At 33.8% G+C, this 27,728-nt stretch overlaps 2 protein-coding genes and 1 non-coding gene across 5 annotated transcripts; 1 reads left to right on the forward strand and 2 right to left on the reverse strand.

Annotated features, from left to right (window-relative positions):
* On the forward strand, nt 1–10,104 carry LOC129802856 (aminopeptidase N-like). The gene is made up of 5 exons (XM_055849044.1): nt 1–162; nt 4,190–4,395; nt 5,295–7,681; nt 9,728–9,809; nt 9,870–10,104. The coding sequence occupies exons 2-5, from the start codon at nt 4,204–4,206 to the stop codon at nt 10,029–10,031; spliced, it is 2,823 nt and encodes a 940-aa protein (XP_055705019.1). The 5' UTR covers nt 1–162; nt 4,190–4,203; the 3' UTR covers nt 10,032–10,104.
* LOC129802848 (ubiquitin carboxyl-terminal hydrolase 1) lies at nt 10,091–27,621 on the reverse strand. Of its 3 annotated transcripts, none has more exons than XM_055849016.1 (5): nt 27,486–27,621; nt 21,189–22,441; nt 15,710–15,948; nt 15,170–15,611; nt 10,091–12,404 (listed from the first exon to the last, which is right to left on the reverse strand). In XM_055849016.1, the coding sequence occupies exons 2-5, from the start codon at nt 22,428–22,430 to the stop codon at nt 11,415–11,417; spliced, it is 2,913 nt and encodes a 970-aa protein (XP_055704991.1). In that variant the 5' UTR covers nt 22,431–22,441; nt 27,486–27,621; the 3' UTR covers nt 10,091–11,414. The 3 variants fall into 3 exon arrangements, with proteins under 3 accessions (XP_055704991.1, XP_055705003.1, XP_055704983.1); XM_055849028.1 differs by lacking the exon at nt 27,486–27,621 and adding an exon at nt 27,345–27,447; XM_055849008.1 differs by lacking the exon at nt 27,486–27,621 and adding an exon at nt 22,550–22,673.
* Trnaa-agc (transfer RNA alanine (anticodon AGC)) lies at nt 20,868–20,940 on the reverse strand. The gene has a single exon. It is a non-coding gene; the product is annotated as a tRNA-Ala (tRNA).
* Nucleotides 27,622–27,728: the final 107 nt, after the last annotated feature.

Here is a 27,728-nt window from a genome sequence, read left to right on the forward strand (position 1 = left end):
CACACATTGGACACAGTACGATCAGAGTCTATCGAAGCGCCATTGGAAGCACGCTCTTGAGCTTCAGGCAATCCTCCAGGGTTCGCGAGTGTTTAGTAGTAATTTAAGTGAAAAGTGTCTTGGCGAGGATTATTGGAAGTTTCGGTGAAAAATCAAGAAAATGTGAGTGTATTTCCAGTGAAGATAAAAAAAGGCACCTGAGTGATAATAGAGCTAACTGCTGCATAAAAGCAATTCCAAGATAGGATCACTAATTTGCACCTATTTAAGGCAAACTCCCACGAAGAAAGTTCAGAGTGATTAACAATGTGGCAAATCGTCAATCGTACGGGCAATTTGTATCGTTTAACTTAACCATTCACGCACCCAACCCAAGTGCTTTGCTTTAATATTTTTGGCGGTAAAAAGTGTTGTAGTTTTAATGTGAGGCATAAAACTGGTACCCATACTATATCATATTTCTCTTCGGCGCCAGTTATTCCGTTTTTATTATTATTTTCTATTACTACCTATTTATATAATCCAATATTGATTTGGCAATCGTAATTTTATTTGCAACAGTTGTAAACTTTTCTTGACCCACATGTAACGTGATGTCAGATTTTTAACTAAAAGAAATTCTGCTTTTCTTTAAACTTCAATTATGGATCAAAATAAAGATTATTGAGCAATGTATTGCATCCGAAAAACATGATTATTTAGTAATCGTTGCACTGTAGGATTTCTTTTTCCATCACAATCTAACCCGCAAAGTTAGTTGAAAATCCTCCAATAGATGAGGAGTGTTTTTTTTCTTCTGAACTCTGGGACGCATTCAATGCATGTCAAGGTGGATTTATTGGTTTAGCCATGGGGTGTGTAACTAGTAAAATGTTTTCTTCATCAATTCAAAATTGTGTTCGATTTGCGCATAAATGCACAATCACTAATATTTTGCTCTTTTATGAGTTTGAGCAATAAAATATTACAAAATCATTTTCAATTCTAAGTCTTAATTAAATATAAAAACAGTAACTTAATTAAGCAAAACAATATAATTTTGAATATCAATTGTAAAATATTTTTTGCATTAAATTTTCGTTAAACTTTATTTTATATAATGTTTGAAAATATATTTATATATTTCATAGACTTAATTATTTGTTTACTGCCTGTGGCAGCCAAAATCCCAAAAGCCAAAATCCCGAATTTTCAAAATCCTGAAAGCGATGAAATTATATGGAGAAAAATGTTTAGAATAATTTCCTAAGGCACAGAAGATTTCCCTTTGCCTCCAGCAAGCGCGGGTACAATCGTGGAAGTAGCTGTGACACTTTTAAGAATTTGGGATTTTGGCTTTCGGGATTTTGGCTTTCAGGATTTTGGCTTTCAGGATTTTAACGTTCGGGATTTTGACCGGGACCCGTTTACTGCACTTTTCTCTCAATTTTAATATAGAGAAAAGATAAAAGTTTGTGTTAAATATTAAAAAGATTAAAAATTTGTTACTCTGAGTAAAAGACTAAAAGACTAGTATCGATTGTTTCAAAGTTTCTAGCATAAGTTTTAAGTCGTTGCGAGCAGATTCAAAATAAAAGGCATATTTTAAAGTAATTTTATGTTTCAATTTTCATGTTACTTTTTGTAATTTTTTTTTTGCATTATAGCCTTAATGTTTAAGTGGTTACGTAGGTCAATAAGACAAAAAAATAGACTAGCCGTACTCACTATGGCGCTGTTATCTTGTAATATCGTTATCTCGTTATCTCGTTATGTTCTCGTAATGTATTTTATAATTGAAAAATTATAACAAGATAACAGATTACGGAGATTACGAGATAACAACGCCATAGTGAGTACGGCTACTATTTTCTCAAAAAAATAAAATAATAATAAAAATATATTAAATTCAAGCTCTCATGCATATAAAAGTACAACATTTATAATAAATTTTCTGAAAATCTGAAAACCTATTTTTCAGTGGACCAGGTTTCTCGGAGAAACATGCACTTTTTAGTTTTTTTTACCCACGTAATCCCTTAAATCTTGGCTGAAATACTTATCACAATCTAAAACTTTGATATTAAATGCTTTTCCGTAAAATTTGAATCAGGATTTAAAAGTCTGATTTATTTGAAATTAAAGAATTCGTCTTACAATTAAGAAGGATAATCATGGCAGAGATAGTAAAAAACTGAAATTTAATCAAAAAAAATTTTATATTGTAATTTTTAATAAACAATAAAATCTGAAATTGTATTTTATAAATATATTTTATAATATTTCTTTTCCAATATAAGAACCAAATGTGCTAATAGATGTACGAATACTTTCAATATGGTAAATTTTCTTCACATCAAGCTTTACTCTTTTATCTACAAAAAAAAAGTTTTGAAAATTTGTATATGACATAATTAAGTTCAATTCACGTTAAATTGAATTAAGGTGCTTTAACTTGAACACAAACCATTTTTTAGCGTTTTTTCATAAGTTTATCAATTATTAAATCCATTATTTATTTATATTTTTCAGCTCTCTTTTTGTGCGTTTGGTACCAGGTACGCGAATTACGTATATTTATAATTTTTGTTTTTAATTTTTATAACCTCATAAAAATTACGATATACGCATTGAAAACGCGCTTTAACAATTTTTTCCAATATAAAATTAAAGTTCTCATGCATAATATATAACAATTTAAAATAGTGTTGTTACTTAAGTACTTTAAAACAGTTTTATAAATCGAGTTAAATGTTTCTCTCAGATTTTTTACGATTATAATTTAATGATCTTAATATTATTATAATTTTTTCACAATAATATAATATATGGTCAACCCTAAGGAAATCCCTATACTAATAATTTTATTATAAGAAATTACAGGAGACATTTAACAAATTAATAGAATACAAAATTTAAGAAAACTCGTCCAGAGCTTGTTATGAAATTGCAAAGCCTACAAATACATCTCCCGTAAAAGTATAATGAAACAAATTAAATGTGATATGTGGAAAATCATTGAATACGTTTTCGAAACATACAAAAAAATCATTATTATGTAAGAATGAAAGGCAGAAGAAAAATTTAAGGAAATTTCTTTAATATTCACTTATAATTTAGGATTTTTTATAATTTAGGATATAATTTAGGAGGATTTAGAAGTACAGGTCAATACCTCTTATCATTTGGCCAATAAAAAGTGCCAATAGATGGTTGAATTTCTGAGAATGGGAAAATATATACCATACCGAGACGTTAATAGAGGGTGGGGCAGTTTTGCGTATATAAACTTTTACAAGATTATTTGCTAAACGAATTATGAACAAGAGTTAAACTAAGTTCCGTTAGTTTCCTTTGGGTACTGACTATTTAGAAACAGGGAAAAAGGTACTACCTCTTCGGACGAATCAAGCTTCGGATAACTCAATTTTTTTCTATTTTTTTCATGGATTTCCACCATAGCGCTTTCTGGAAATTTGAGATAGGGTAAAGTGATATAATTTGGAATTAGTGTTACAAGTTGGACAATTCGCCGGTACAAGTTGGACATGGCTTTTTTCTTGATAAATACAGTAGAAAATTTGTTTTTAAGCACAGGAACCAAATTATAAAACAAAAGCATTAAAAATATACAAATAAAAATGAAGTAATAAATTTATCAAGACAAAAAGCCTTGTCCAAATTGTACCATTGTCCAATTTGTACCACTGTCCAACTTGTACCACTTTACCCTACCGCATTAGCTATTAAAATATAACATCATATTGGGCCAAATTCATTTGAAACACATTAAAAAAAAATGAATTGTCAAAGCTTGAATCGTCCGAAGGTAGCACGCTCTTCCCTATATACAGCCTAATTTGCAGATAATTATAATTGTTCCAAAAATGTGTATTTCGGTAAAGTATAATGCATACCTGAAACTACCCCACCTTCCACCATTTCTTTGAAGTTATAAAATTATAAAATTCTGCTACAAAAAATGAATTTAATTGTAATCCATTATCATCCTGAAAGGATTATAGATACTTACTTACTTTTATTAAAACAGAAAAAAATTAAATCCATCATTCAGCTGACTTATCTGCCCCTGAGGTGTGACTGGACTGCAGAAAATTTGTTCAATGTTGTTCATGAAAGCGACACATATTTCCCTCTTTAACACACAGAATCATCAAAACTTCTTTTTTTTTTTCTTTCAATTTCACAGTTGACTAGCCAATCATGTCTCACGGGAGGACACTCCTTGTGCTCCTGTCACTTGTCATCCTCATCACTGCCATGAAGATTGACATCAAGGAGGAGAAACCCTACCGTTTGCCTGGAGACATCATCCCTGAAAAGTACAGGCTCGCAGTCGTAACGCATATGAATGATGACGAAGGATTTCGTTTCACGGGAAAAGTGTGGATTAAGGTGAGATAATTATATGCACTATACGAAGTCACAATACGGTCATTAGCACAAAATCTTTTTAATGGAGAGACCAACTAAAAATTTTGTCAAAACGAAGAAACAACTCTTAACTGGTTTTTGAGTGCAAAGATATTTGTAATGGTAGTGGAAGGAAGGCAAACATGGATTTATAAATTTTTGTTTCCCTACCTTTTCCGTTCTTACTTCTTTGGCAAAGTATTTTACTTATTTCTGAATAAATTATAATTATAGCATTCAAAGAATTTATTTAAAATGCAATATATAAGTGGATATTTTACAGAAGCGCAATTCAATGCAATAGATGAGTTAAGAAAACCACAAACATAAAAATATAATTATATTGGTTTTACGTGAAAATATTGTTTATTTACTATAACTATTTTAAAAATACAGATGTGTTTTTTTATATTTAATTTTCAAAAGGAATTCAAAATAAAAGTAAAACCAAAAAAACAGGTTTTTCATTTTAAAAATATTATTAAGAATTTGTTAAATATTTTGCAAAGTTTGTGTAAATTTGAATAAAGCATTGAGAATGTCTCTAGGTCAAAAGTTATTCAACTTGCCGTTATGCATTATGTGCTAAGCAAACTTTACGCATTTAATTTTATATCACAAAGCTTGTGGGTTCAGACCGTTCAAACTTTTCTTCAATGTACTTAAAGTGAAATCGTGCATATATAAAGTGATTTAAAGTAGAGTATGACGTAATGAATATATTATTATATATTATGCTATATGTACAATTAAAAGCAAATTAGACTTTTAATTTAATCGATTTATCGCATCTTAATGTCATGTAAAATAAAATTAACACTTTTCTGTAAATCCTTGAATTTGCAAAAAAAAAGAACTTATAATGTTGGTTTATCTTCCAGATCATGCCGATTAAGCCTGATGTACCGGTCATTAAGCTGCACTCGAAAAAACTAAAGATTCGCTTTAATGAAATTAAACTGCTAGCGTGCGATGAGAATAGCCCAAAGAGAACTAAGCTCAAAGTCATCAAATCGGAACTTATTCCTGAACATGATTTCTTAGTGATTCACCCGGAAGTGACACTGGAAAAGGGACGAGTTTATGAGCTGTATATTCCATTTGAATCAGAACTCAATAGCGATTTGGTGGGATACTACAAGAGCAGTTATTTAGACAAAAAGACCAAGGAGAAATGCTGGCTTTCCATCACTCAGTTTGAACCAACTTATGCTAGGCAGGCTTTCCCGTGCTTCGATGAGCCTCAGATGAAGGCTACTTTTGAGATAAGCTTAGCACACGACAAGAAATTCACAGCACTCAGCAATATGCCAATCAAGTGGTCAGAGCCATTTGATGGGAAGAGTCACTGGGTATGGGATCACTTCCAGGAATCCGTTCCTATGTCCACATATCTCGTTGCCTACAGCATCAATGATTTCCACTATAAAGAGTCGTATGTTAAGATGGTGGATGATGTTGTCTTCAAGATTTGGGCACGTCCAGATGCTATTGATCAGGTGGACTATGCCAAGTACGTCGGACCAAAAGTCCTAAAGTTCTATGAGGACTACTTTGACATCAAATTCCCTCTGCCCAAGGTGGACATGATTGCTATCCCGGACTTCGGAGCAGGAGCTATGGAAAACTTTGGTTTGATCACATACCGAGAGACTGCTCTCCTCTTCCAGCCCAACATTTCCTCTGCCAGTAGCCAGCATCGTGTGGCCAGTGTGATAGCCCATGAACTGGCACATCAGTGGTTTGGAAATCTCGTTACAATGAAATGGTGGACAGATCTCTGGTTAAACGAAGGATTTGCAACATACATTGCCAGTATCGGAGTGGATCATCTTCATCCCGAGTGGAATTCTTTTGAAGAGGAAAGTCGCGACAACATCCAAACAGTCTTTGTCTTCGATGCTCTGAAATCTAGTCATCCCGTATCTGTACCCATTGGCCATCCAGGAGAAATCTCACAGATCTTCGATGCCATCTCATACAAGAAGGGCTCAACAATCCTACGAATGATGCACAAATTCCTAGGTGATGAAGCCTTCCGTAATGGTGTGCGACACTATCTGAAGAAACATAAGTACAACAGTGCTGAACAGGATGATCTCTGGGATAGTTTGACTTACGAAGCTCACAAAATTAAGGCTCTTCCAGAGGAATTCAGTGTGAAAAAGATCATGGATTCGTGGACTCTTCAGACAGGATTCCCTGTGATTACAGTAGATCGAGACTATGAGAAAGGAGTGGCTAAAGTGACTCAAATTCGCTACCTCCTGGACGCGAAGCGTGAGAAGGAATTCCTGGAAACCTGCTGGTGGGTCCCATTGAGTTATACAACAAAGAAGGAAATGGACTTCAATGCTACGGAGGCGAGACACTGGCTCAAATGTGAGGATGAGCATAAACCTGTCCACAAGGTCATTAAGGAGATGCCACCACCAGAATACTGGGTAATCTTCAATGTTCAACTCTCAGGGCTGTACAAAGTGAAATACGACAAGAAGAACTGGGATTTGTTGATTGATCATCTCACCAGTGAAAAATTCACCGATATTCACACCCTCAATCGTGCTCAATTGATTGATGATGCCCTTGATTTGGCCTGGAGTGGTGATCAGGAATATTCTATTGCTTTGCGAATTGTAGAGTACCTCAAGCAGGAGCGTGAGTACATTCCATGGAAGACTGCCCTGGAAAATTTGGCAGCTGTAAATCGTATGCTGAAACGCACCCCTCAATATGGATTCTTCAAGATGTACATGCGCAAAGTCCTAACTCCCATGTACAAGCTAATGGGTGGAATTATGAGTGATAAGAAGGCTTCTGATCGTCTCGATGCAGTTAAGCACAAGATTTTGATCACAAGTTGGGCCTGTAGGTTCGATGTGCTTGACTGTCGTGAAGAATCTATTATGCTGTTCAAGAAGTGGATGCTGGAAAAGGAACCTGACTTTAAGAATCCCATCCCTCTGGACATGAGATCAGTCGTCTATTGCAATGCTATTCGTATGGGAAGTGAGAAGGAATGGAATTTCCTCTGGGATCGCTATCTCAAGAGCAATGTTGGTACCGAAAAAATCATGATCCTCAGCTCTCTGGCATGCAGCAGGGAAGTCTGGATTTTGTCACGGTATCTCGAGTGGTCTTGCCAAGAAGAGGCTGGAGTGAGGAAGCAAGATATGCCCACAGTATTTAGCAGCATTGCCCACACTGAAGTTGGGTATCATTTGGCTAAGGGATATTTCTATGAGAACTTTGACAAGATCTACGAGTAGTGAGTATCCACAAGCTTTACAAAGCTACTCTAAAAAAAAAAAAAGTTTTGTGAACAAATTAATTTTGTTCAAATTTTGTCAAAAGGATGTTATTTACCAATTTGACAAAACTTTTTCTCGCATTTTATATGAGAAAACGCCCTTTTGACAAACATTTAACAAGATCAGTTGGCCGCCGATTTGACAAAACAAACTTTTCCATATCCTGTATGAAAGAACATCCTTTTGACTAAAGCTGGCTAAACACTAGACAAAATTTATTGCAATATTTCTTTTCAATATCCAGTATTGACAAGGATTGTCTCCACATTGCAAAGATTTATTGACATAAAAGTTTTAATATTGAAGAAAATTGTCCAGTGTGTAGGCAATTATTGCAATATTTGTTTCAATATGGAGCATTTTTTTCAATATTTTGTTTCATTATTTTGAATGCCTACACACTATCAAGATCACCCAAAATACACAAGTTGGTCACAAGATTTCTCCTGATCCCACCAGGAAATCACACGTCTTTTGGGATTTTTTTCTGTATTTTGTCAAGAACACCCAAAATATCCAAGTTGATCAAAAGATTTCTCCTGATTTTTTTTTGTATTTTGTCAAGTACACCCAAAATAACCAAGGTGGTCTGAAGATTTCTCTTGGATCCTACAGAAATTACAGAACTTCTGGGATTTTCTTCTGTATTTTGTCTAGCGAGCCCAAAATACCTAAGTTGGTCAGAAAATTTCTCCTGGTTCCTCCAGAAATGACACGTCTTCTGGGATTTTCTTCTGTATTTTGTCAAGAACATCCAAAATATCCAATTTGATCAGAAGATTTCTCCTGATTTCTCCAGGAAATCACAGATCTTCTGAGATTTTCTTCTGTATTTTGTCTAGGGAACCCAAAATACCTAAGTTGGTCAGAAAATTTCTCCTGGCTCCTCCAATAAATCACACGTCTTCTGGGATTTTCTTCTGTATTTTGTCAAGAACATCCAAAATATCCAAGTTGATCAGAAGATTTCTCCTGATTTCTCCAGGAAATCACAGATCTTCTGAGATTTTCTTCTGTATTTTGTCTAGGGAACCCAAAATACCTAAGTTGGTCAGAAAATTTCTCCTGGTTTCTCCAGGAAATCACAGATCTTCTGGGATTTTCTTTTGTATTTTGTCAAGTACACCCAAAATAACCAAGGTGGTTAGAAGATTTCTCTTGGATCCTACAGAAATTACAGAACTTCTGTGATTTTCTTCTGTATTTTGTCGAGTACGTCCAGAATACTCATTTTGGTCAGAAGATTTCCCTTGGTTCCATAGATCCCAGAAGATCTATGATTTCCTGGAGAAACCAGGAGAAATCTCCTGACCAATTTTAATATTTTGGGCGTTCTTGGCAAAATACAGAAGAAAATCACAGAAGATCTGAAACTTTTCTGGAGGAAGTAGGGGAGAAGTCCTGACAAAGATGGTTTTCTGGGAAGAACTGAGCAGGATATTGGGATATACAGCAGAATCTCTGGTCCTGCCTACGCTAATATTCTGAGATGTCTTTCTGTTCATAAACATGCCACACAAACATGATAATAGTGTATTTTAAGAAGTTGTTTGAAGTTTCAACATTTAGGGCAATTTGTTCAGTGTGTAGGCAAATATTGAAATATTGGTTTCAATATTCTCTTCAATATTGAAGTTTTATTTCAATGTTACTTTGAAATGTTATTATTGCAATAATTTGCCTGGTGTGTAGACAGCTTAACTTGTCTTGTTAATTTGACAAAACTTTTTTTCAGAGTAGGGTAAAGTGCCCTCAAGTCGACCGGTTCCTCAATTCGACCGGTAGAGTTATTTATTCAATTTATTTATATTTGCACTAATATTTGGCGTATGATCTAACATTAATAGGTCAACTATTCCATAAATAAATACGAATCAGTGACAATTTTATAGAAATTCACCATGAAACATTTAAATATTGACCCACCGGTCGAGTCGAGGAACCGATCGACTCGAGGGCACTTTACCTTATGAAGATTTCTTATACTGATAATTTCTTTTTAGTTTGGGAGCTGATACAACGAGATTGGATAGATTTGTGCGGCCACTGGCAAAGGAAATGACCACCGAAAAGGAGTTGGTTGAGGTAGGTTTTTTTTAAAGGTTTCTTCGTGAAATATTTAAATATTTTATTGCGTCTCTCCAGCTGACAAGCTTCGTGAAGGCTCATGCCCAGCAACTCGACAAAGCCACTCAGGGCGTAAAGCAAGCCATCGAGACCGTAGAGATCAACACTCAGTGGCAACACAAGAACTACAAGAGCATCTCTCGTGTCCTCAAGGAGTTCACAGAAATTCATAAGGAGTGAAAGCCACGTAAAAATTAGCGAAAGCGATTTGTGTGAATCGTAAATAAAAGAGAAATATATAAAATTTTGAGAATTATTAGTTTTTATTTTGGAAAATAATATTGATTCTTCTTCTCATCAACTAAACAGTCGCTATACCTTTGAAAGAATTTACACTTTTTTTTCATCAATTGCGGCGAATAATTAAATTCGTTTGGGATGAATTTAATGATTCTCCATTTAAGAGACAATAATATTAATTTTTCTTTTTTTTTTCAAAAAATATACATGATATGATATTTATTTTACAATAATATACGCTTAATAATTTTTCTGCTTCGTTTTTTTTTTTTTCTTTAAAAATGTTTTATAAGTAAATTATGTCTCATCATCTAAATAACATAGACACATTATTTCCTTCATCATAATATTTCTTTTCATGTTTTTTTTTTAATTCTTTTTCTTTTCAATATTGAATTATTATCTTTTAGTCGTTTATCTTTTCACTTTTATTTCCATTAAATAGAGTTATATGCCTTGTTTTCTTTTAAAATATATATGTATATATATATATATTTTGCTTTATGATGTAAAATTTTCAAATTCAACAAAAATCATAGATGTTCAGAGACTGGAAGAGAGAAATTTACTGTTGTATTTTTCTTTATTTTTTCTTTTAATTGTCTTAACCAATTTTTAGCTGGGGTTTTTTTATCATTTTAAATTCTTACATGTTATGACATTTCTTTTTTTTTCTTCTTCAATATACTCCTTTTATTTCTTTTCTTGCTCTAAAGATTATATAAAAATTAGTTCGTAGATGTTCTAACACTATTTTTTTAATATTATTTTTCTTTCTCTTTTTTTTCTATTAATCTAATCGAAGCGGTGTATTATACTGCAGTGTAATGTCTCAAAATTTCTTCTTCTATCTCGTCACTCAGTATTTTCATTTTCATGCTTGAAAATCTTTCAATCAATATAAGTAAATATTGTTAAAGTTTTCTGTTGGTCCAATCTGCAAAAAGAAGAAACAGAAAAAAATATTCGCGAAAATGCGCACGTTACTAACGCATTTTTCTCAGCCGTTAATGAAAAAAAATTATATTTATTTTATTTTATTTTACAACATTTTTTTTTCTTTCCTTTTTCTTAATTCACTTTAAATTACTAAAACATTTTTTTTTTTTGAAGCACACCCATCTTCTAATCTTTTTAAGTATTTCATTATCAATTTTCCTTTTTATCCCTTCAACTTTACCTTTCAAGATCACAATTAGAATCTATTTACAGTAGAATTTTTTTTTCATTTCTCTAAGACCTTTTTGAAGTAATTTTATCGACTGTGTTTTTTTTTTGGCCACCTGTGCCTCATTTATTCGCTCTCCCTCTTTCTCTACCTCACTATTTAATATCGTTTCGTGCATAGAAAAGAAGATAGGGTGTAATCATGACTTTTCGATTTGGTGACAAGAGTTCTTTGAATTCTTGCTGGGGCATTGATTTAATTTTATCATCATCACACATGAACCAAATAGGCTCTTGAAAATTCACACTGTTCCCCAAACTGCCACCCAATGGTCTCACCATCCCATTTATGCTGACTTCAGAGACAGACTCAAGAGCAGATGCACTACCTCCACCACTTGCTTGATGCTCCCCAATTGCCGTATTACTACTAAATTCCAGCCCATTGTCGTAGTTATTGTTCCCATTGCTGTTCACCAAAAGATTTCCCTTTGCATGGATTCCACAGCAATTGAGTGCCTGACACGTACTAGAACCACCATCAGATGTTCCTCCATTTGCCGTCGAATTCACCGTAGCCACAATACTATTCCCATTCATGGTCTTGAGGTTTTTAGTCAAATCACTGCTACTGGACGCTTTGCTCCTATTATCACTCTTCCTCAACCACGATCTCTTCTTGAGACCAATCTTCTCCAGGCTACTCAGTCCACCATTATTCCTCTCTGTCGCAGCTGCATTCGCCTGCTGCTGCTGTTGCTCTTGCTGACTCTGCATCAATCGTCTCTTCTCCTTGTCACAATTCACATACTCACTATAGGCATCCAGGGAACAAGTGTAGGTGATGTAGTGACCAGCCGAGAGTGTAGCACCAACATGAGTTATCACACTATACAGTTTGTAGACATGAATCTTCTTGCTTTCCGGCAGTGCATAGCACTTTCGGCAGAAGCACTGTAGTGTGAATGGGGTTGGGATATAACTATTGATCTTCTCCATTCCACCGGAAAATCTCTTTAGCTGTATCACCAGTAAACGTGGCAATACCTCAAAGGATATCGATCGTATTGCTTCCGTATAGCCAAAACACTTTTCGCATCGATACTTATTTTCACCCCGAAAATACTCTTTGGTGATACATGAGTTCTGCAACAGCAAAATTAACAAAGACATTGAAGGATTGCAAATAAGCTTCTTGAATATAAATTCGTGGCATCATAATAATAAATAATGGTGGCATAACGTTCAATAGAGGAATTTTGGCCTTCCCGCAAGGAGAGTTCGGAACATTCATTATTGTTTTTTCTTATATAGGCATAGGATTGTCACCCCCCATATTCCATTGTCCATTGTCAACCCGGGACATTTGCATCATAGAGCGAGTGCTCTAACACTTGACCCATTGACTGCCTAAATTGGTGGCATGGCAATGTCCAAAAAAAAAAATTAAAAAAAAAATAATAAAAGAATAACTTGTATTTAAATAAAATTGCATCTTAAAAGATTTACTAATACGCTTAGTAATTATACTTCTACTAAATTTGCAAACAATTATATTTTTTTATTTTGTTGCTTTCAATTTTTCAATTTGTTACCAGCCAAGAGGCTAAACACTAAAAAATATAGAACAGACCATAGAAATATTATTTTAAATTAAGACATTCCACATAAATGTAGGATTTGGGAAAGGGGGATGTCGAGGGAAAACTCTTCTTTTAATTTAATACATAGTTTAATTCAGTACTATGTAACTTCAGTACGTCTTCTCCCTTGAACAGAACTTTATAATATTATTTGTTCTACTGATCGGGTACTACGTTACCAGTGAAATCATTCCAAATTTCAAATTCATTCCCACATAAATGTGACACTTTGCCATCTTTTTCTATAAATAATGTATGTAGTTTTTCCGTATTTCTCTGTTTAATAACTTAATCAGGAACAATATTGAACGAAAGTCAAAAAAAAAACTTAAATGTTTTTCTTTGCTTTGAAAAATGTTGCTTAAAACTAAAGCGGGTACAAATTATGAATTTTATATTCTTGAAATAAGTTTTTAGAAAATTTAGGAAAATATTTAAGAAAAATTGTGGGGCAAAGCATTCTAGGCTTTGCGGAATGCTCGACCTCATGACTCGTAATTATTTTCGCATGATTAATGGTTCACCGGTTCTCAACTTTTTAAACTTTTAAACTGATATTACTCGAAATATCGACCAAAATAAAATAGCTTAGGAAAATAATACTGTTTTTCGGATAAAAATTAGTTATCGGTTCAGAACCAATTGGAACTGGCTCAGACTTGGCAGAAATTCCAAGACCTTTCCAACGAGCCCAAAAATGACCCCATTCGGTCGAATAATATGCTTTCTAGATCCTTTTTAATATTTGATTTTGAAAAACCGTTATTAGAAATGATTCAACAGTATTTTCGTATTACGACAAAATGTCCGCCTTGGGTAATATCTAACATAGTTTTGGAAGGGAAGAGGAAGGGTGGGGGATGAAATGAAGGGCATGTTAATGATCCCAGGGTAGACTAATGGGGGATCTGAGTTTCTATCTCTAGTCGTTTGGGCTCTAGGCGTGAACAGACGGACAAAAACTCGAAACTTTAGATTTCCGAAATTCTACTAAAATACGACTCCAAAGGGGATAAGGAGTCGAAATACTGCTCTCTGTGGAGATCGAGCCAAGCAGTAAAACATACCACGATTATATTGAGGTCATTTAAAAATGGTTGCAATTGCTCCAATTTGGGTGAATATGGTCTTTATACGGCCATTTACACCAAAAATTGACTTTGAATTGTCCCAAAATCTTATTTTTCGACAATTTAATCTCAATTCAATGTGACGGAGAAAATCAGGGGGGTGACATTATCTCAGAAAAATGCGACCAGTTTTAGTGTAAATTTTTTCCTGTTTTCGTACACATTTCACGAGATATCTCCAAAACTACGTAGGTTGCCAATTTAGGGTGTTCGGTTGCCTTTTCGTTATTAAATTTTCTTTTATATTGTATTAGCATTATTTGCTAATTCATTCTACAATGACAGAAAACAGCTAATAAACTCAAAACATTTTTCGGTACGCTAGAAACATATGGGAAGTATAGGAAACGTCATGCCCCTGGAGAAAATGGCCTAATTGAAAAGAACTGTTTCGCAGGACTCTTCACTATGATCATTTCTGTTCTATTTTTAAACAATTGGTCATTTTTACAAATTATTAAATTTATATATATTATAACCGGTCCCGGCCAAAATCCTGGACAATAAATGTCTGAAAAACCAAAATCCCGAATAGTTAAAATCCCGAAATAAATGAAACTGCAATCCGAACAGTTTTCCCACTTGCGTAAAATCAAAATGTCTTTATTTATCCATTGTCAAAAAACGTGCATGAAATTTTTACTACGTTTAAGATTTCGAATTAAATAGTGGTCAAAATTGATTTTTTGTGACCAAATTTAATTTTATACTGCTCATTTTTACATTTTGCAAGATTATTGTTTTTTTTCATCTGTGGACCAATTTGAATAAATTCAGGCATCTTGGAAAACGTTTTAAAATTTCAACTTATCGTAATATTGCAATTTTGTACTGTCGCCAATAGAGATCGTGCTGTACAACTTTTAGAAAATGAATTGCATAAGATATCTCTGTGGTTCTATCTAACCGAATTAAATAATATAAAGCGTAAATAATAAGATATTAGATCTTTTACAAATTTTGTAATATGATAATTTCATCGGATTAACGTAAGGGAGCTTTAGTTATTGCAAAAATGAATAAGATGCCTTACTTCAGCATTTCGTAATATTTATATCTTTAAGTCTTTAATAATCTTTATAATGTCAATTTTCAATCGAAACTTTAATAAAAAAAATAAAGCAGAATTTTTACTCACCTGAAAGAAAAGCTGTGGATTTTCCATAGTTTCCATTGTCTCCTGTCCAGATATTGGAACGGAAATATCAATCATGGTTTCTTTTTGCTCCGTTTCCGTTTCACACGTTAAACATTTGGTCGTGGATACGGTGATACCCTCAAAATCTTCACAGAAAAAATCCAATCCCATCATCTTAATTTTCTCATCCAATTTCTCCTTCTGCTCCTGACTGTCCTCTTCGGGAATTTTACCTTTGTTCTTGGCATTTGCCGAATCTAGGGCATCATTTATCAAATTATCCCTCGATGGTGATTCGGGTGGTTTAATTAATTTAGATTTATCATCTTTTCGTTTCGATTTTCTCGTAAAATTATTGAGTAGTGCCTTAAACGATTGCGTTGAATTAATCGTTGTTGATTGTGGTGGTGTCGTTTCAATTTGCTCCGGTACACTTCCACAACTAAAACGTAAGTTAATATTTTGCGGAAATGTTAGCATAAACATTTAAATATAAAACTATTGAAGTAAGCCTATAGTACAAGCTGCAATACAACTTACCCATTCAGTACAATGTCCGGACAGTCCGATATTATTTTCGTTAATGACTGACATGTTTCTCGAATACTGTCTAGAATACACATAAGAAGCTCGTGCGCATCTTGCTGCTGATTCCCTTCAAATGTCGAACTCACATCTTGAATTGCATTGAGAAAGTGCACTGGATGGAAGGGGTCAGCGTCTATTAATTCATTGCGATGGAGATTGTGAAATAATTCATGGAGTTTCTCTGTAACAATCTGATATAAAACAATTATATTATTAATAATTCATCGAAAATTCGCCTTAAACTAATCTTATATTGAAGCTAATATACAATGTGAAATTTATTAACAAGTAATAAGATGTGAGATATTGTTGCCTGATTATATTGAATTCCCATTTAATCACTTTCATTTTCTCAATCTGTTCTAACAAGATAGTAGTAGTAATTTTGTAAATAGAAAGAAAAGAAATATTGCGAGAAGCAATTAGAATTAGAAAATTAGAAAAATCATAATTTATAAAGTGTACCATTCCAAAGCTATAGAACGTTGATTTGTAATCTAGAAATGTCCAATAAGAAATATGCCCTGTTACGTTCCTAACATATTTGCAAGCGATATTTTTCAATAGAAATTGATGTTATTTAGATTTCTTAGATAAATTTGTAAAGGATTCGTTAGAAGACTCCATTTCGCTTATACTATTTCATTATTCGTAAAAAAAATCTAGAATTGATTGACAAGGATTTCAGAATAAAAATATTCAATTCCTAAAAAGCAAAAAAAATATCATAGAAGTCCTAAAGAGTAATTACCCGTTCCAGATTCCAGGACAAATTAACTGTGAATTTACGTAAATCTATTTTGGTAGTAAGAGCAAAAAAGTATTTTTAGTAATTAGTTTGCTAAATTCCTTGCATTCCTTAAAGAGTTAAAGCAAACCAATTATAAAAATGTTAATTTAATTTATGATTATATACCGCAAACGGAAGAATTCATTGCCAGGCATTGGGGGGGGGGGAAATAGAATTATACAGGCTTCAGACATCTTTTGGCGCTTTGGATCAAATTAGATCTTAGTTCGCTATCTTCAATGGTTTAACACTAAAACGAGTTGAATTACTTTATCCTTACCAAAATAACATTTTTGGAGCAATAATTGATTCTTAGGGCCTTGACAGACTTGAGGATTAGCCGAGAGCTTAGCGTAATTTATGGCTTAGCGTAATTTTATGAGAAATAACGGTTAAACTACATTTCCAACATTTTCCACTAAGTCGTCTCTTTGCTTAAGTCGTAAGTGTGTCTAGGCAGGGCATTACTGGGATAAGTAATTTAGCTGAGATCCTTTATAATCGCAACTTTTGTGGTCCGAGGCGAAATCCGACGTCGTCACATCGGGTTCAAATCTCGGATTTACACGTTTTGGCACTCATAGATTACGATCTTCAGCCCCTATGTCAAAATATAGTATGAGATGGGTCTAAGAGCTTTCGGTTTAAAAAAAAAATTAAGCCTCTCTGACTCACCTGACCCGAAAAGGAAGGGGTCAAAAATTTGATTTTTCAAATGGCCCTATCTCCGGTTGTAATTATTATAAGAATTTGAATTTTTAAATTTGGAAAGTTCTCGTTTAATGCTACAACTCTCTATACACCCCAACTTCACACTATCTTAATCGAACAATTTTCAAAATTTCGATATAGAATATTTAGAAAAATAGACTATCCTTTTCGATGAAATTTTAATATTTCTATTCTGAAAAAAAGTTTTGTCAAATTAAAAAGACAAGTTTGTCAAAAGGATGTTCTTTCATACAGCGGCAGCCAACTGGTTCTCGTTAAAAGTTTGTCAAAAGGGTTATTGTCCATATAAAATTGTTAACTTAGTAAATAACACCCTTTTGACAAAATTTGAACAAAATTCATTTGTTCGTTTAACAAGACTTTTTTTCAAAGTGGCTGAGGCCGAGTCTTTTCAAACGATGAGTCGCACTTTTCCTTCGATGTTCCCTAACCTGAACTGTAACTAGATATGTCTTGACCGGACCGTATTTTAGGTGTTTATGAAGCGATTTCAATGAAATTCTTGTAAATTGTATGTGAGATCGAAACCTTTCTAACGATGAGTCTCTGTAGCGAAATTCACCGGACTCTATCTCAAATGTATAATAACTCATTTCAATGAACTTTTTCTCTTTTGTTAGTATTCTGTACGGAAATTATTTGGAATAGAAAATTACCAGAGATAAAGCCAGATAGGTTTACACGGGCTTCAAACCTAAGACTTAGCCGTCTGGCTTAACTCTTCTAATTCCTAATTAGGCATGATTTTTTTTTAGAAAATTGTTGTTTAGGATTAGATTATAAGGGCAAATGATTTATTAATAAAATTAAATAAAATTCCTTGTTATTTAGATTTTTGGGACCTTCGGGAACTGGGCTAAAACTCCAGTCTGAAGCCGGCATTATAAAATCTGAGATTCTTTGCAGGTGAACTCAGTGTGCTAGCCAATTCGGGGAGCATGCAACTCGAAATTCGTGAAAATTCGATTTTAAATTGAATTTTTAGAGTGAAGAATCGTGCCGAGAAAATTGTTTTCCGCGGAAGAAACGGATAAAATTGGCTTTTACATAAATAAATATTTTTTAAATTATATTTTGTTTTTGACGTCAGATGAATATACTCTGAGAAACCTTATCCATCAAAGAGTAAGTATTTTTCAATAAAAATCTCCGAAAAGCAAGTTCCAGCGGCTGAATTTTTAAATTTTTTAAATGAAAATTACAGAAGATATTAGTTTACCAACAATGTTGTACTTTTATTGGGAATTTAGTCAAATCATTATTTTGATTATAATAACGTATTATGATTATAGTTGTAGTAGTATGATTATAATTATAATCTAATTATATTATAAAAGTATGATTATAATAACATTTACAATAGAAAAGTCTCTGAATAATGTAGAAAATAGGAAGGCCTGGAAAGTTTCATTCTCTTGCAGTTTTAATGAAATTCCTTTTATAGAAGTTTTTCTTTATATAAAACAAAGACGAACTGCCCCACCCATCCCTATTATTTTAGCTGAGATTATTTATTTTTGTGTTTATTAAATCTATAGGGACCTAAGAAAAAATTAGTGTTTTGGTTCCAGTGAATAATTTTAATGTGGAAGAAGATACGAAACAAAGACGACAATTTTTTAAGCATTTAATTAAACCATGCAACACTTTTTTAAAACGTTTTTTTTTTCACAGAAGTAGATTTTTTTTGTTCTAACAAAGTCAAGCTATTCATGAAATATTTTAAGTGCTTTTTCTTTATATCTTGAAAATCAAGTATTTATATCTTCATTTTATAATTCTTTAGGAAATGAATTAATTTGAAGTTTAATTCTCTTCCGAGTGATTGCCGTATTTCTACGGCTGCTATTCGTAATTTCTATCTTCAGGCTGGATCCTAGAAGCAATTAATTTGTTTCTTGAACACTCTTAATTCTGAATTCTTGTCATTCTCTATTTTCTTATGTTCCTCTTTTTTCTTATTTTTTTTATTATCACAATTGTAAAAGGAATGACCCTGTTCTTGTGATTAAAAAAAGTAATAATAACAATAATAATAATAATAATATAAAACCTTTGTAATACCAATTTATATTTTTTGTGATTCTCTCGGACAGACTTAGACTGATTAGGGTGGAATAACCGGCTATCGCCAGTTTAGGAAAAAATTAAATTCATTTAATCATAACTTTTGAATCCTTGTTACAAGATAAGTCAAATTTGACACAAAGTTACTTAGATGTATTGGCTCTAGATACGTGAAAACAATAATTCTAGAACATAACGCTGGACTACTTAAAAAAACTGATTTTTATTAATAATGCAAAAATAACCATTTCGTCGCCACTTTTTACCATTTTTCGCCAGTTTTGTAAAATTTGTAACCACTTCTCGCCACCCACTTGAAAAGAACCACACTCGATTATTTTAGGCAATGCTATGAAAAGAATACATTCACCATTTCTCTTTCCTTGTGATCACTTTATTATTACTCTCTTTAAATGATTTTTCTTCACTTTTATTTGAGAAATCAAATTATAGGGCTTATGCAGAAAGTAAACAATGCAGATTTGACAACTGAGAATGTACGAAGTGAAGTTAGCGTCGCCTATTGAAAAGATATGGCGACAGGTGGTAAAATCAATTCCAGAATATTACCACTTCTCGCCATGCCTCATTTTTATACAAAAATAATATAAAATGAAATATTAATTGACTAAATACAAATTTTATGTATTCCACAAGTGCAATTAAATATTCAATAGACAAATTATTTACCCAAATAGGTATTTTTGGCCTGATGAAAATTTGACGACACTTAGTACATTTGGTAAGAGATGTTGGATTCGATGCACTTGCTTAAAATATTGTTCTAAAAAGTGATCAAAATCGTGAATCCAAAACGAATAATAATTATTTTTCGATTCTATGCGTAGAAGCAGAAACAATACAAAAAAATTGCGACTCATTTATTTCATAAATTGCGAAAAATAGCGATTTCAATGTAAGTGGCGAGAAGTGGGGCACTGGCGAGAACTGGTGATTCCACCCTAATTTCTATCACTTTTATTCATATTTTAATACCTCAATGGAAGTGATGTTAAATATAATTTTTACGCGAACATTTTTTTTTATGTGAAAAGAAAATAAACCTGAGTGATCTTATTATATACAACCAACAACCTCTCTGAAATCTATTTCAATATTTACTTCTGGACAAAAAAATATAACATTAGTGAATGAAGCTTGAAATTGTGGATTTGCCAAACTTTTTTATCATTAAAATAATAGAAAAAAAATATCAGAGATATACTATGATGAAATAATAAATAGCAATTCTGAGAAAATATTGACTCATTTATCTGGAATTATACCTTTTGATAGGAACACTTCTAAGAATTTCGCATGATAAGGAATTCAATCATCAAAATATAGCAAAATAGATCCACTCAATTTATCTGTATGACGAAATTACTGAAGCAATTGTCTCTCTTATTCTCTCTCTCTCTCTCTCTGGAAAATCCAGAAGCATACTATCAATATTCCTCAGAATCAAGTCGACTGGCGCAGTAGATGAAAAGGTGGTTAAAAAAAAATCAAAAAGGGTCTTGGAGATGCCGGGTATCGATCCCGGTACCTCTCACATGCTAAGCGAGCGCTCTACCATCTGAGCTACACCCCCAGATACATAATCAATGCCATGTGATCGAGTCGTACTCCGTGATTGAACCACTTTTTGGAATCACCTTTCCAAATTGCATTTTTATGCGAGCAAAAGACACTCTTGGAACGGCGACCTCCAAGAGCCGAGCCACATATTGCATGGCATGGAGCAATGATTGGTGGTGTGCAAGAAGTAGAGAAATCACTGGCAAAGTCAAGTACATATTCACTTTTGCCTACATTTGGGCTAATAAAAATTCAACTCACCTGTCTGTTGGACTTGGAGACTTCGGATAAACTGGAATTTATGCTGAGCGATGCCAAATCCTTGCTGCTCAGACTCCTCCCACTAGCTCCCTGAAGACCACCAATATTGCGCCCCAATGATGAACTTTTGTAACGATATCCAAGTCGTTGATTCAATTGATTCAAATCACTGACCAGATGATGGAGGTTGTGCAGGAAAAGTGGCGCAAATCTCAGAGTGTAGATGACGGAATTAAGATAGCAACTATTCCCGATGTTGCTCAATGTGGCCATGGAGGAGGAATTGGTGTGGAGGAAGTGATTTGGTGGATTTGTGCTGGGCATATCATCACTCGTGGACGTCTTGACATAGCCACCGGCCACTTCGGCAATGGCATCCGTCCGGAGTTGCCTCTTGTAATCCAATTGGGTCTTGTAATCGGATATTGACATGTCGTCTGACCAAGTGTTGTCAAATTCCTGCAGAACTTCTCTCTTTGCTCGTGTGCGCTTCCCGGGCACTGTTTTAATCACTTCAATATCATCAAATTTTGCATGATACTGATCACTCTTTATTACACTCCGATTCTCCTGATTCTCACGATTTGGACGCTTTCTCAGTGTCACTTGACTCAATATTTTGGGACTTTTCCTTTGAACCTTAGCCCTTTTGGGTGGCGAAACAACAATGTCCCTATTATTCAATTGTATATCTACTACAATATCTTTTCTCTTGAGACACTTTCCAGACAAATTTGGTGATTTACACAAATTCTCTTCGTCCTCACCGGTGTCCGAAATAGCAATAATTGGAAGGTTATTCTCCTTCAAAACTTCAAATTTCTTCTCAGTACTCCTACCCAGAGTTCTCCCAAATAATGTTGGGCTGAAGACTTTGGAATCTAATGAAATATCCTGGCCACAGATACAAGTAAGAGAATCATGGTCACGCTGACGAAGACGACAGTGCTGTTGATGTTGCTCTCGCCATGAAAGGCATTCATCGGTACACAGCAAATTCCCAGATACTTCCTGATGTATCGTTGGGATTTCAGGTGCACTCAAATGGAAGTTACAGGTGCACAGAATGGATTCTCTACTGTTGTGAATACAATTTCGGTGACAATGGTAGAAGTTTCTTTTATTCCTTCGGCCAATATAGAACAGCGATGCCTCCCTTAATTTTGTTTCTGTCTTCACTGAATTTGTCTGCACAGGAAGTTCGTCCTCCTCTTCATCGGTTTCAGGTTTTACCAAAACCATCTTTCGGAAACCTTTAAAAAAAACAGAAAAAATCCAATTCCATTCATATGCTAATGGCTAAGTATTCCACACTGAAAATCGTTTACAGTGATTTACAGTTTAAAAAAAAATTATTCTACTTTGGGGAATCAATATTGAGATGGTGAAAAGAGGAAATCCAATGTTTGACATGCTTGACAGTCTCGTGCTGTTGTGTTTCTCTCCTCCTGCCATTTCATCACCACAAAACACATTCTCTCTCACCAACCCAGGCATTGGAATATAATCAACAGGTTTTGCCTTATCAGATTTCTATATTTGTAGCACGACCAAATAATTATCATCTCTCTAGCTCATGAGGACATTATAAGAGTGTGATTCAGTGTGTGGTGCGCCACACTCATTTAGCGCCCCAATTTTTGCTCTCAAGATCGCACACTTACTAAAATATAGCCCCACGATAGCCCCACAATCTCAATGTGGCATCTCTCTTCACCACTTTCTCAGTAAATAAGGATGATACCTGTGACTTTTTATACCATCCAATATGACACACTCATAAATTACAGTGGTAATCATAAAAACGGGAGCAATTCGACCAATATTATTGTTCTAGTTCTTTATTGGAATGTTAATCGATTTATTTTCACTCGTTTTCGTGGTTGGAGTGTTGCAAGGAAAATAATCGATTTCAATGTTAGAATTGGAATTTTAATTCAGTTTTATTTTAACCCTTTAAGGACGATTGGAACACCGGTGTCCCATAAAGAATATAATTTTTCCTGACTACCTAAAGTTATTTTTTTCTTATGTCTGTACATAATTGTAAAGTAGAAGGTTTAAGGAATCTAGAATATTTTTTTACAAGTCTCTAGCTATTTGCTATGTAGTAATTATTTAAGTTCAAAAACGGTGAATTTTTAAATTCTCAAATTCATAATTGATTTTATTTACTTTTTATATTTCCAGTTTTTTTTTTAAGCAAAACCCTTTTGGCAATAAAAACTACAATACTCATACGTAATATTTTTCACTAAAGCGGAAAATATTATTCATTGACATTGTCAGAAAAATTACTTCAATTGTTGGGCTATTTTTGTCCCTATCGTTCATAGAGGCACAAAATACACCGAATCAGAGTCTGTTGGACTTTCCAAGGTTAGATGTAAGACTTATCATTGATTATGTTTCTCAGTTTAATTTTTATTGTTGATTTTCAATCCGTAAAAAGTGTTTCGTCATTAAAGGGTTAAAGGAAATAAAAGCAAATAAAACTAGCTAGAAAATATTTAAAAATTGTCATGTCAATATGAATCAAATTTGAGGAGTACAACCATCCTTTTTGTTCTCCTTATTTGTTTCACATTACATCATTATCATTAAGAAAACTCAATCTGTGGACGGAAGTCTTTCCACCAGATTTTGTCGAATTAAGGGAAGATATTCCTTCTGGTGGTGACCAAGACTAGAAGACATGGAAGTCTCTCAATCGCGTTTGGGAAGCAGCGTAGCGCGCTCGAGAGACAACAAACGGCGATGGGGATTCTCCGAATGTGACATCCTATGTGACTGTGGGATGATCCAAACTACCCCCCACTTGTGTGCTTGTGTCCGTTGTCGGCCAGGATTTGATGTCGGCAAGTCCGCTTACCATTGATGTGGCCCGTTTTTGGGCAAGGCAAATTTAATTTTAGGCCTCGACACAAATAATAATAATAATTTCGACTAAGGGCAGAATCACATTGACAGTAAAATTGCTCACCGTATTTCGATAATTTACGCATTTTCATTGCAATTCTTACGCAAATTCTCGATTACCGTATTAACTCGGTGGCACTAGGTAAAAATAATATAAGAAAATTGAAGAAATCAAACGAAAATGTGATAAACGGTGAGCAAAAAAAAAACTGTAAGATTAATTTCTTGTATAGTTTTTCTGCTCACAGTTTATCGAATATTCGTTTTATTTGTTTAATTTTTTACTATTATTTTCACTTAGTGCCCCCGAGTATGAGATAAGGTAATACGGTAATGGACAATTTGCGTAAGAATTGCAATGAAAATTTGTGAATTAACGAAATACGGTGAGGCTACGGCGAGCATTTTACTGTCAATGTGATTCTGCCCTAAATATGAATACAATTTTGCATTTTTTAAGTTTTGTTACTTTTAATACAATCTATTGAGATTAAAAATTGTTTTCATGTAGAGAAGTTGTAACAAAGCCAAAAACAGGCTTAGGTTGATGATTGAAAATAGTTAGCCCGTAAAATATGGCAGTAAAGGATCACTCCAAACTATCATACACTTATAAAGTCATTTTGGAAAAATATGAAGTGTTCGAAGCCATAATGTGTGCAAAGCCTGAAAGCATTCCCCTCCCTACTATATGTGTTATCTAGTAACACAAATGTCCTAGATGATGCTTTATATGTGGGCTTGGAAGACTCGAAAATATTATCTGTTGTTCTGTCTTGCAATTAATTTGTCTCGTTAAATTTGTTATATTTTTCGTCATAGAAAAAAAGAATAACTTAGCGAATATATTTCGATTTTGGACGATCCGGACGATCAAAATATGTTTGAGAATCAAGATAATCGTCTTTTAGGCAGGGAACAGTATGGTTCCTTGGCATGATGCGTGCTTAACACTTTAAGGACGATTGGATCACCGGTGACCCAAAAATGAAACTTCCTACGGACTTCTAAAGTCGTATTTTGCTTTAAAAAATAGAAAAAATGATTTTTTCTGACCCTCAATTTTTGACCTCGTCCTTAAAGGGTTAAGCCAACTAATTTTTTCTATGTTTTTAATGAATTTAAAAACAATGGCTTTTCATGAAATAGGAGACTATCTATTAAAAAAGACACATTACTAAGGGCCAGGAGGTTCTGTACTTTTTCCTATTTAATTTTTTTCTTCCAAAATTTCTAAGGGTTTCTGCTCAATGGCTTTTTTAGTTACTCCACTTTATCTGTGTCAAATTAACCTTTTGGGCATATTTCTAATATTTACCTATAGACATTAGTGTGCAGATGTTACTGTCTAAGTTCAAGATTTCTCCTAATATGTCCATGTGATATATTTTTGAGTATTTCATTTTAATTTCGTTTTCTCTTTTCCGATGTGTTTTTCCATAACCATGACCAGTCAAATTGACCAGTAATGAAAAAGGTTATCCAAGACTACAACTATCGCCCTTTTTCCGTCTTGGGTGTTTTAGAGAGTCTCCTAGAGGCCACTTCATCCATGCACAGCAAAGACGTCCCACCCGTTCTACCCCTGATAAGTTTTTTTTTTAACCTAAGGAATAGAGATACCCATATGAAATGTTCTGAATGTTATGAAACCTTCCTAAAAGTTAATGTAGGGAATCCAATTGCCAATTCCAAATTTTCTTCTCACCCTACTTCCTTCATCTCCAGAAACATTTAACTAATATACCGATAAGATTAACAATAAAGGAATATGCAAAAAATATTAATGTTCCAAACGTGATTGTGTGCGAAGCTTGAAACCTTCCCCTACAACGTTGGTAATAAAGAGCTTCAAGGCCTTTCCAATGGTGAAAATTTTGACAAACAGTAATGTATTTTTAGGAGGTAGTCATCAAAGTTATTTTTGATTAAAACATTATGATTTCTTGTTTCGATCAAGACATTTGCACCAAAATAAATAAATAATTTTCTTACCTTGTAATAAATTACAAGTAAGAATATTTTGTAGCAATGCTGTTATGTTATCGCAACATAATTGTACGAAACTCTTCTAATTTACCTCCCATTAAGCAAACGCTAAGCTGAGTTCTAATCGTATCACCAAATTGCAACTGACCCCTAAATAAAATTTAGTTTTAAGAAAATACAAACAATAGGGGCAAATGGGGCACCTTTGAATTGGGGTACATTTGAAAATGGACTTTTTTCTCCTACATATTTGTGTTTGTTAGTGTAAAGCTAAATAATAAGGTAAGGTAAGGTAAGGTCCAGTTCCATTTAAAAATAGGAGAAAGCCCATTTTGAAAAGCTAGCCAAATTCAAAGGTACTCCCGGTACTCCATTTTCCCCTATGTTTATTAAACTTATTTCTATTAATACTAATTCTAATATTAATTAAAAATTGAAAATAAAAATTTGCATTTTTTTCTTCATTTAGTTAGAGAATGATTTTCTCATAGGAAACTTATAATAATGTTGTCAATTTAGATTAAAAGTATTTAATCTCCCTTTAGGATCTTTTTGCTATAACATTATTGTATCTATTCTATTGTACAGCACTGTATGATTCACCACATTTTGGCCATGTGATAAATGATTGATAAGGAGTTCCAAAATCTACACGCCACACAAATGGACAGAAGACTGTGTGAAACGATGGCGTTTATCTTATAATTTTATTATGTACATTTATAATTATTATAATCTTCTCTTTCTGTTACTATGTGGGAGGGTTCGGATTGATTGGTCTGTAAAAATAAAACCTCATTTAAATGCTTCTCTGGTCTCTGCAAAATTTTTCGTACAGTTTTCCAAATGACTTCAAGCGAGCATTTTGTGTGTTTAGCTGGGCGGCTCAGGGGTGTCCGGAACGCGAGTTCACGGATAAATACGTCATTCCCGGAAGACTTCCACATTTGTCCGACATGAGGAAATCAACAAATAAAACAGCACAATTGCTGCACTTGTTGACAAACGCATCTGACCCTTGTTTGAGGCCCCGTATACCCAAAGCAGGCAGTCCTATCTGGCTAATTGTAAAAGGAAGGGTGATTTTGTTCTCCGGAGTCTCCTCCACAAAAAATTGCAATGACAACAACATGGCCTGTCAGACTCGATGGAATTTCTCTCTTTTCTCCCAACTCAATCCTTATTCCCGGAAGAATTCAGTGCAAGAACAAACAACAAAGGTGATTATATAATATTCCAGATACGTACATTACTAGATCCAGTGACATAATTAATACAAAATCGACGAATATTTTTTTTAGTAAAAAAAAAAACAATACAATCACACGTCAATTTTTCACGCCTGTTTTTCAGCCAATTTCCCAACACTTCCGACACAACTTCGCTTACCGATGACCACTACAATTACTCTTTCTTCGATTTTACACCTTTTCACGCACTTTTTGTAAAGATTTTCCCGAATTTTCACTCAAACTTATCTTCTTCGCATCATTACCGGGAGAGCCACACTGCTTTTTTTTTTCAACTAAAATTTTGACATTGGCAATCGGTTCAAGGGTTGCCTGATGCTTACCCGATTTGCAAAAGTGCACTGAAAAATTTCATTGAAATTATTGAAATTTTATGAGGAAA

The sequence above is a fragment of the Phlebotomus papatasi genome, chromosome 1 (genome assembly GCF_024763615.1).
Source record: "Phlebotomus papatasi isolate M1 chromosome 1, Ppap_2.1, whole genome shotgun sequence".
NCBI classification, from domain to species: domain Eukaryota; kingdom Metazoa; phylum Arthropoda; class Insecta; order Diptera; family Psychodidae; genus Phlebotomus; species Phlebotomus papatasi.

What these genes read in the sequence shown, in the direction of transcription:
- LOC129802856 (XM_055849044.1), top strand. Translation starts at nt 4,204, where the DNA reads ATGTCTCACGGGAGGACACTCCTTGTGCTCCTGTCACTTGTCATCCTC. An exon ending in TTTGACAAGATCTACGAGTA is followed by an intron (nt 7,682 to 9,727) that starts GTGAGTATCCAC and finishes ATTTCTTTTTAG; the next exon opens with TTTGGGAGCTGATACAACGA. An exon ending in CCGAAAAGGAGTTGGTTGAG is followed by an intron (nt 9,810 to 9,869) that starts GTAGGTTTTTTT and finishes GCGTCTCTCCAG; the next exon opens with CTGACAAGCTTCGTGAAGGC.
- LOC129802848 (XM_055849008.1), bottom strand. Translation starts at nt 22,643, where the DNA reads ATGGCAGGAGGAGAGAAACACAACAGCACGAGACTGTCAAGCATGTCA. An exon ending in CTCAATATTGATTCCCCAAA is followed by an intron (nt 22,442 to 22,549) that starts GTAGAATAATTT and finishes TTTTTTTTAAAG; the next exon opens with GTTTCCGAAAGATGGTTTTG. An exon ending in ATCCACAGCTTTTCTTTCAG is followed by an intron (nt 12,405 to 15,169) that starts GTGAGTAAAAAT and finishes TTGCTGTTGCAG; the next exon opens with AACTCATGTATCACCAAAGA.